Source organism: Cryptomeria japonica, chromosome 2 (genome assembly GCF_030272615.1).
Source record: "Cryptomeria japonica chromosome 2, Sugi_1.0, whole genome shotgun sequence".
In the NCBI taxonomy this organism is placed as follows: domain Eukaryota; kingdom Viridiplantae; phylum Streptophyta; class Pinopsida; order Cupressales; family Cupressaceae; genus Cryptomeria; species Cryptomeria japonica.
The window spans coordinates 184,489,284-184,499,460 of NC_081406.1; the positions used below are offsets into that span (position 1 = coordinate 184,489,284).

At 34.7% G+C, this 10,177-nt stretch overlaps 1 protein-coding gene across 2 annotated transcripts; it reads right to left on the reverse strand.

Annotated features, from left to right (window-relative positions):
- Positions 1-775: 775 nt before the first annotated feature.
- Positions 776-2,052, reverse strand: LOC131054142 (WUSCHEL-related homeobox 4-like). 2 transcript variants are annotated; one of them, XM_059216900.1, is made up of 5 exons: positions 1,925-2,052; positions 1,726-1,788; positions 1,495-1,695; positions 1,162-1,247; positions 776-1,060 (listed from the first exon to the last, which is right to left on the reverse strand). In XM_059216900.1, the coding sequence occupies exons 1-5, from the start codon at positions 1,947-1,949 to the stop codon at positions 959-961; spliced, it is 477 nt and encodes a 158-aa protein (XP_059072883.1). In that variant the 5' UTR covers positions 1,950-2,052; the 3' UTR covers positions 776-958. The 2 variants fall into 2 exon arrangements, with proteins under 2 accessions (XP_059072883.1, XP_059072882.1); XM_059216899.1 differs by having other exon boundaries at positions 781-1,060; positions 1,495-1,788.
- Positions 2,053-10,177: the final 8,125 nt, after the last annotated feature.

Genomic DNA, 10,177 nt, shown 5'->3' on the forward strand with positions numbered 1-10,177 from the left:
AACACTTCTTTCAAGAGAAAAATGTTTGAAATGATGGACACTAGATGGAGGGAGATTATTTGTACTTAGACCGAGTGGTGGGAATAAGTACATTTTGGATATAGTATTTTGTAATGATGGACAATCTACTAAAACTCAATTGTCAAGAGAGATAGATGTTCTTTTTGGGGGATCTCTTAAACAAGATAGTGAAGTTCATATTCAATACTAGCCAAAGTTAATTATTTATTCAGTGAAAGGAATTATGGGGGACTAATTTCTAAAGATAGACCATACATAGAGGGTGAACACAAATGTTTCATCTATGTTTCTAGCATCTATGTTTGATATGAATGAGTAGTATAAGAACACAAATTACTTTGAAAGAATGATGAATTGGATGATTTCTAGAAACTGAGGTGATGGGTGGTGTCCCCTTACAAAGCTATTTTTACATAATTCTAGTAAGGAGTTTTGAGGTTGAAAAATTCCCACTCATTTTATCAAGTACCATCAGACATACATAATAAAAAACCATCAGACATACATAATAAAAAACAGATCAAACAGATCAAGTACCATCAGAATATCTGAGCTAAATAAATTAATTAACCGTCTAAACATATAAGAGACACAGAGACCATTTAAGATCATAAACATAAGTTTTAAAATACTTTCCATCATGCCATAAACAGTCTCTAACCTATACTTTAATAAATATTAAATACTTTGCATCATTCCATAACCAGTCTCAAAACGGAATCTTAACATTTCAGATGATTCATATTTGTAAAACTGAAAATATACACCGTTGAAAATGTCACATATTAAAACTAAGCAAGAGCTACATGATCTATAGACCATGCACTACTACATTTTTTCACTTAAAAATGTCCCTATTCAAACTATTTATAAAACCCTAAACTACACGAAAGCAAAAAAAAACAAAAAAACCAGTGTTCCAGAAATGCCAACGCCCTCACAAATCGGGATGCAGAGGAAATAATTCCAGTGTTCTGATATCAGCTGGTTCTACCGATGAATTTCTCCTAGGTCCGCTATCTACTTCCTCTTCCTCTTCCTGCATATTAATATGCACAGTGTTCAGAAAAATGCCATAATCTTACTCATCATATATATAATTCGAAAGACAAGCCATAATTTATAAATGCGGTTTCATACTTGGACATTGCTCCTTTCAGATGACCTCTTCGCACGGAATAAAGAAGTCCAGCTTCGCGGCCTAAACACTGCAGGCCATTTGGAGGCTGAAATATACATTTTTTTTAGGTTAGTTAACCTAAAAAAACCCATGCAAAGAGGAAACCCTAAGAATCTATTATCAGAATGAAAGAATGTATGTATAAGAAAAAAAAAATATAATGATGAATCAAGAAATAAGAAATATGATGTAAAAGATTGATATAAAAAAACCCTCGCATAATCAAATTCACAAACAACAAAATATTTGTAAAAATCTAATGTCATTAAGAAGAATGACATCCCGCTGCTCACATGATTCTGCTTTTTCCTTTTTCCGTCTATCACATGATACTGCTTTTTCTTTTTTAAGCTTATCTCTGGCAGCAGCATTCTGAAACCAGAAGAACACGTTTTTTCCTTCCACAGGTCCATGGCGCTGCAGCTCTGCAGTAATGCGGTTTATTTCATCCACAGATGGATTTCTTGTTCCGCTCGCGAATTTGGAGTTCAATATACCCTTTTGGATTTCAGTTGGTTTCCATCTACTGAAACCACTCCTCATGCTTGCGCTGTCTACAACACTTGCAGATCTGTTCAGCCTGGAATCTGAAAAAAAATAAAAAATAAAGGGTTATTTTACGGCAATAAACAACATCGTACCGAATGGAAAAAACTAGATTTTTAAATAAAATGTGAACAACCCAATTCATTATATAAAATCAGAACGGCCCAGTTGGTTTACCTGCAGCAGATCCGCGATCCATCATGCTCTGCAGACCCTAAACTCGAAATATCTTCAGTAACTGAAGAGAGCTTACCGAACTTAGTATCTCAGGTAACTCAAAGCCGATGGTGGGTAGACAAAGGAGGTGGATGGTATAAATAATACATAAAAGTTGATTGGGTAAAGAAAAAAGAAAGAGCAAGAGTCAATAGATTTTGGGAAGGAGGACAATGAGTTCGGTGGAAGGGAAGGATTTTCCACCGTGTAGTGTGAGGGTGTGGTCGACAAATTAATAAATGAGTCTGAAAGTTGATTGGGTAAAGAAAAAAAAAGAGCAGAATCAATGGATTTTGGGAAGGAGGAAAATTAGTTGGGCGGAATGGAAGAGTAAGAGTTCTGCAAGTAAGAGTTCTGCACCGTGTGATCGTGTCATTTTGGGAAAGAAGAAATGAGTTTGAAATGTTCTCCACTGTGCCATTGAATAATATTAAAGGAGTTACGAGGTATGTCTATGGATTTTGGGAAAGAAGAAAATGAGTTTGAAATGTTCTCCACCGTGTATACGAATAATATTAAATAAGTAAATAATATTAAACGAGTTACAAGGAGATAAGTCAATGGATTTTGGGAAAGAGGAAAATGAGTTCCGTCAAAGGGACGAAGATTTCTTCAAGATGTAATCCAAAAATATTAAATGAGTTAGGAGTTATGTGATAAGTGGTGGTAGGGCGGAAATAAACTAGCATAGTTTAATAGAGAGCTTTCTTAAGAAGTGCACTTGATAGATAATGGATTTAAAGATTTTTTATATTGAAATTATGTTGCAACTGAATTTGAAATATAATTTGAATAGTTTATTATATTTGATGGCATAGATACCTTTTAGTTTGTGGCTCTTAGTTGAAAAAGTTTGAATTTATGGTTGGCGCTTTCATATTATGATTTAGATGCTTCTAGATTAAATATAAAGCCTTAAATTTTATTTTGAAAATTCTTTTAAATTTGATGGATAAAATTTAGGTTACAATTAAAATATACATTTTAATCATTTAAATAAAATAATTTATTTGCAATATTTCCTTTGTAGATTAAATGTAAAATTATTTTTGAGCCTCATTGTCAAAGTATGTAATGTTATAGTTTTAAAGATATTCAAATTTCTATCAAGCTTGTGGTGTATAGTTTTCAACATTGGAGCTTGTATTATAGCGTGTGGTGTTATAGTTTGAAAGATTAGGCTTTGTTATGGAAGCATGTGGTGTATAGTTTTCAACATCTTTCAACATTGGAGCTTGTATCAGAGCATGTGGTCTTATAGTTTGAAAGATTAGGTTTTGTTATGGAAGCATGTGGTGTATAGTTTTCAACATCTTTCAACATTGGAGCTTGTATTAGAGTGTGTGGTGTTATAGTTTGAAAGATTAGGTTTTGTTATGGAAGCGTGTGGTGTATAGTTTTTGTATATTGGAACAGTTTGAAAGATTAGGTTTTGTTATGGAAGCCTGTGGTGAATAGTTTTCAATATTGGAACTTGTATTATATCATGTGGTGATAGTTTGAAAGATTATGTTTTGTTATGGAAAAGTTTCCAACTAAAGTGATAAGATGTAGTGTCATTTTAAATGGTTAAAGTAAATATAGATTTATTTACTTAAGTAATCTATAGGTTTTTAAATAACTTTTTAGTATAACTTTTTAATAAAGATTTGAAGGAGAGTAAAACCTATATGGATATCTCAAGTACACCTACTTAAAAACTCAAATATAAGTCCTTAGCACTAGAATTAAAGTGAAGAAGCAACATCCATCACACATATTAAAATCTAACAAGGAATCCCAATTGAAGAAGACATCAACCGCCCGACCATGTGGAACCAAAAAGGTCCACCCCCCATGCTCTAGAGAACAAACCTAGGATTTACCAATTGAAAAGATGGACTTGGTAATCCAGTACAAGAGATTATTATCAATCTCAATGCATTATTAAGATGGTTTACCGATCTTATCAAGTTATTATTATCTGCTAAGTGTGAAGCATCTATCGTTTGAAAATCCTCAAACCCTAAGGATCTTTTTGTTAGTTTTTATTTGAAATTTTCAAATGGCACCTAAGATCCAAGACCCCATCATTGTTAAGAATGTTGAAAATCCCTCACTAAAATACTCGTTAACTCCCAAAGTTGCATCTCAACTGGATGACAAAACTGCATTTTCACTCATCCCGAATAGAGTGTTATTAGTCGAGGATGTGAGATTCTTCACCAAATTTCATGTTGAAGAACTCGGTCACGTTGAAATCAAAGACAACTATGATGAATTATGCACCGATGGTAAATTGAATAGCAACTATGAGCATATTAAGATCAAGGGATTAACTGAAGCCCTAACCTATCCCTGTGTGTTCAAACCCTAGTGGGTCAAGTTTGTTCTGAGCAGAGTTCACGATGATTTGATGTGGCTAGAAGAGCAACCGTTTAAGATTACCAAGGAAATCATTCATCTGATTACTGGTTACACTATTTATGATAATGCCGGAGCTCAAAAGATGATATCACAGAAGGAATTGATCAGTTTAACCAGAGTGGAATCAGATTGCAAAGGACTGAAATTGAACAATGTCACTGATGCAGAACTAAAATTAGCCATTAGAGTAATAGGTTACTGTTTCTTCCAATCGGCAAGGGAAAACAGTGTACCCTATGCAACAGTAGACCTAGCATACAAAATTATGAAAAATGGAATGAAAATTGGTCTATGTGAGGTATTACTGAAAAACTTGTTTGAGAATCTGAACACCATCAGGAAGCCAAAGAAGAACAACTCGGCTAATACACTAAAGTTTGGATCACTACTTGTATGCATGTTTTTCTATTTTGAAAAATTCTTTCCATCAGTCGGTAAACTTATTTGGGAACTACACTGGCCAATCACCCATCAGATCAATGACTTCATAAAGAAGCTAGGTGATAATTTTAATGATATTATGGATGATTACTTCAGTAAATTTCAAGAGAAAATGCATAATAGGTACTGGATTCCACCCAAGCTAGTGGAAAAATACAAAGATGACATTTGTTTTGAAGTAGACACTGATTACTGTTATGTGAATGATGTGGAACCAAGAACTCAATCTTTGTCACCTATGGGTTACGAGATTGATTTTGACAAAACACAACAACAAAATGATGCATTTCTTACATTGCCAAGGCATGCTATCGAGCCGAGGTATGGAACCTATGAAGAAGTGAAGGAAAAAGTAAAAATGAGCATTGTAGTACCCAAAGCTACAAGAAAGGCAACAAAGATGATAAAGGTATTATCGGAGAAATTCAGAGAAGATTCTTCCTCCACACCTGTCAAAGGCACTATAGCCATTACCAAAGAGGAATATGAAGCCCAAGAGGCAGCTATAACAGTGAGCACCAAATTGCCTAAAGGAAAAGTGTTGAAAAGAAAGAAATAGGAGACATCAAAGGCCACACCGACTCCTCTAGCAAAGCAACCTAACACTAGAGAATCTGCAGCTTCACCAAGTAAGAAAACAAAGAGTGTTACTGTTCCCAAGGTAACAAAAACTTACAAGAAATGTACTCAGAGACTCATTTTGGCAAAAGAGTCTAGCGACACCAAATCTGAGGATGCAAGCAAATTTCAAACTGTTACGAGCAAGAAGGAAAATGTACATAGTGTTGAAAATTTCTGTGCTAATCTAAAAGAATATGGTGGATTTGGAGGATTCAAATATGTTAAGTATGAATACAAAAATGAAGATGAAAAGAGACAAATTGAAGAAGCTGTCATCTGCACACTTTTGAAATTTTGATTAGTCCCATTAGAAGTCTTTAATTCTCTCCCAAAAGAATTATATGCACATATTGATAACAGGTGGCAATATGTCTTGGACTCAAAGAAACAGATCAGAGAAAGACGTCTGGTACATCTCTTTCCTGACATGTCAGTAGCTGAAATAAGGGAACATTTGACAACCTACCACACAAAGTTCCTTGTCAAACAAAAATCCTTGAAACTGATGAATGGGCTGTATATTGAAGTGGAAAATGAGACAAAAGAAAAGTGGCAGGAAATCTTTAGAAACAAGGATGCTGGAGAGCAAGCTGAAGTTGAAATAGTTGATGTCACTGAGCAAGATCTTGATGTTACCGAGCAAGATCTTGCTGACACCATTCAAATAGATGAAGCTATCATAGATACAGAGGCACCAGAATAGGAAATGATAGAAGGCAATGCATATGCAAAACTTGTATCCAGTGAATCAGTCTTGGAACAAGTTCAACCTAATCCATCGGTCAATCAACCTGTCTCAACCCAAACCCCTCAGGATACGGATAAAGGCACCGAAGGTCACAATTCTACAGTAGGAGAAGGTACTAGTCAAGAATAGATGTCTTTGTATCCTTCTAACATTGAAACTGTTGCAACTGAGAAACTGAGTACCGAGACACCAAAGGACACTACAGAGGCTAAAGAAACCAACCAAAGTGTTGCCTCTACCGAGAAACATATCGAGGGTCATCAAGCCTCACAAGCCCTTGTCTTAGTTCAATCGGTGAAAGGTAAAGAAAAGAAGATGAAAAAGCATAGTTTCAAAGTAGATTTGTCAAAACTAATAGTGTTGCCCAATGTTGATATATCCAAATTAAAGGGGCAAGCACTCATTGATTTTGGTGAACTATGCAAAGCAAAGGCGGAACAAGAGAAGCAAATGGCTATTCAAAAGAAAAATAAAGTACTTCAAAAGGTAAAAGCACTCTTAACAGATATGCTACCTGAAGCTACAAAAACTAAAGATGTAGCCATCCACATTCAACTGGATGAACTCCTAACCAAGATAGAGACATCTGGAGTAGATGCATCCGAATATTTGAGAAAGCTAAAAGACAAGGAGCTCATTGCAAAAATGATAGAAGAGGTGCAGAAAGCAATAGCTATTGGCAAAGTCAAACTTGTCAAATTTATTGCTGAGTTGACCCCTAAACTCAAGCACATTCTTTATTTATTTTAGAAACTCTGTACATTTTCTTTATTCATTAAAGACATCCAAAATAAAACTGAACCAGTTGAGAAAGAGATCACTGATCTCTCAAATAAGTTGACCAGAGAGCCCAATTCTGTTCAAAATTTCTATACAAAGTTACAACAGCTCATGGCTCAACAATTTGACCTAAGAAATGAAGAACACAAGATTAGGATGGACATAATGACACTTCAGACATTATTCCTTCCTCATCTTTCATCTATCCAAGAACAGATCAATAGAGCCACATTCTTGTCTACTACATAAGAGGGAAGCACTCTAGATGGCTTAATATCATTATTGGCTGATATTCAAGTGCTAAATTCTTTAATGGATAGTGTAAAGGATGCCCTCTCTGCCGCTCTCACCAAAGCACAAACAAAGTACAAAACCATTTTTGACCAGTTGCCACCACCGAATGGTAACTAAATTTTGATGTCTATCAAAAAGGGGGAGTGATATAGTATTCAAAACATCAAAGTATAATATCAAACAATAGGAGTGTAGTATACAAGGGTAGTATACCGAGCAGAGTAAGCAGAGTACCTAAGAGAAGTGAACAAAATAGTACGCAAAGAACAAGAGCAGATCACCGAGCATGCAAAATCAGAGTTTTGTAGAGTATATCGGTAAGGGGAGTATATTTGGGTATATTATTTTATTGTCTATTGTATATATTGTCAGTATAGTCAAACTTTGCAAGTATATAGATTATTGAGTTATAACTTTGAAATTAGTTTTGTCAAACATCTCAACTAATGTCAAAAGGGGAGATTGTTACTACATATCAAGTTGCCATTACTTTTATGTTCAAAGTTATTCTATATACTCTAGTCGGTTATCTCTACTGAAATATTCAGTCGGTATGCACAGTCCAGTCGGTTATAGAAGAAAGTAGTCATAGAGCCCAGTATGCACCGAGCTGTCTACCAAGTATCCTTCCATATGTACCGAGCAACAAAGATGATACACCGAGTTGATATACAGCGAGTGAAACATGTTACTAAATTCATTGAACTTGGACATACATATGGAAATGTGTTACAAGATCAAGGAATATCTAACCATTATCACATTGGAAATTGCACTTAAAAATTGTTTATGATTTTGAGGTCATCTAGCCAATGAAATATTTTGCATGGTTATTCATTCGATAAATCATGTTTGTAAGATCGAAGCAATGAATGGATCGTCGACATAAGAGATCTATTTATACAACATGGATTAAGATCAAATATATACATGTAGCATGACAGAAAGGAAGATATAGAAATATATGAAGCAAGACATGTGAGAGCACTAAGTGTTATGATTGTTATAGAGACACAAAGGTCACCGAGAAGGATTTCAGAGAACAGTCAAAGAATAGAGTAAACAGAAGGGTTTACCGAGTTACTATATGGGTTACTGAGGTATGCTATAAGCAAGGTAATATTATTCTGAGCACATAGAATCTGCTATAACATTCTAGATGTAAAGTTACACATATTTGTAATGATTTTATTGTAATATTTTGAAGTTGTAAGAGAAACCTTTAACAAGGTAAAAGACTCTAATCAAGTCTATAAATTGTAAAGCCTTTAACTAGGTGCAACATTTAGATGAAGTGTTGTAAAATCCTTTAGCAAGGTAGATCTAACAGGTCTTGATACTCCTAATAGGGTAAGCTATCAGAAATAGCTAAACGTGTAGCTCTAACCAAGCAATCTTTATTATTAAAGTAGTGAAGTTGTGGGTGCCATCCCCACTGTAGTTTTTCTCTCTAACCAAGAGTTTCTGCGGAACCAAAATATATGTGTTATGGAGTGAATCATGTATGATTGTTATCTATTTGTTTTAGCTTTATATTATGTTACTGCACTATTCGGTTTACGCATAACAACAAAGTTATTGTTGGAGAAAAGTTTTGAAGTACTGATTCACCCCTCTCCTCTTAGTACATTAGCTTTCCTTATTGGGCCTAACAGGTTTACTAGCTATCTTTGCAGTTGTCCTTGAACCTATTTGATTGTTCTTATCTTGAGACTATATCTATATTTAGAGTCACTCTTTCTAGTGCCTATCCCTTTGTGTAGCCAAAAAGGGTTGGACACTAGCAAACAATGCTAATGCCTTCCCAATTTGCCTCTAAATTCAAATATTTTGAAGTTAGTGTTGAGCCACTAATAATTGCTTTCCTTTATTTGCCATTTCCCCAAAATAAGTTAATGATAAGCTGCAAGACACTCCCTTTCCCATTTTATAATACCTAATGATACCAAATGAATCCTAAGGCAATGCAATTCAATTGAGTACACAATTCCTATATTCAAGTAGGTAAAATAAGTTATTTAATGTAGAATTATAGATAAAATCTGAATATCAACATCAAGCACATTAACATAGTATCCAAACTAGGGTTTTTTTATGAGGTAATAATTATTATCTTGTTTAATTCATTTTCGTTTATTGTTAAGGGAGCATGGAGCCATTTATTACTCACTAGTGTTGTTGTCGAGAAGGAAAATTAACATGAGATTTTCCCGAGGAAAAATTCTATACAACACATCTATTTTTTCCCTTTTTATGTGTATAGGTCTAGATCCAAATATTGATGACAATTGGAAAGTATGATTGGGCAAGAAGATAAAGAGGAACAATCCCAAATCTTGAATAGTGAAAAACACTTAAACAATAGAGATAGGAATTAGTGTCATCCTATTTTTACCCAAAATTTTAAGGATAACTAACTTGAGCACATCCTAATCATTTTCCTAGTACTACCTCCTTCATTAGCCTACTCTGGGATCCTAAAATTTAGTGTCCCTCTTGCCTAGTTTTCTCCATATTTCTATCATAGGTGCATGCTTGTGTGTCACTTCCATAGTCATACATTTTGTGTAAATTTAAACTATCTTCGTATTGGTATTATGTTGTCATTGATGTCAACTGTTATGGATGACTACCAGTATGAGAGATGTATGTACAACAATGTCAAGGAGGAGTACAGGTTGAGATATCTTTGATATCACCTTGTGTTGCAAAATATCGGTAAGGTAAGGAAGATGATGATTGGAGTCACTGGTACACAAGTTTGTGCCTGACTTGTGTGGATGAGATGAGAATTTGATCGATACTGGTATAGTGTATCACCACTAAGGAAAGGATGTCAATTGGTAAGTGCTGTGTTGACATGGAGAAGTCAAACCAACCGAGCGAGTGGTTGTCAGCTGACAATGCTCATGACTAGTGTACAA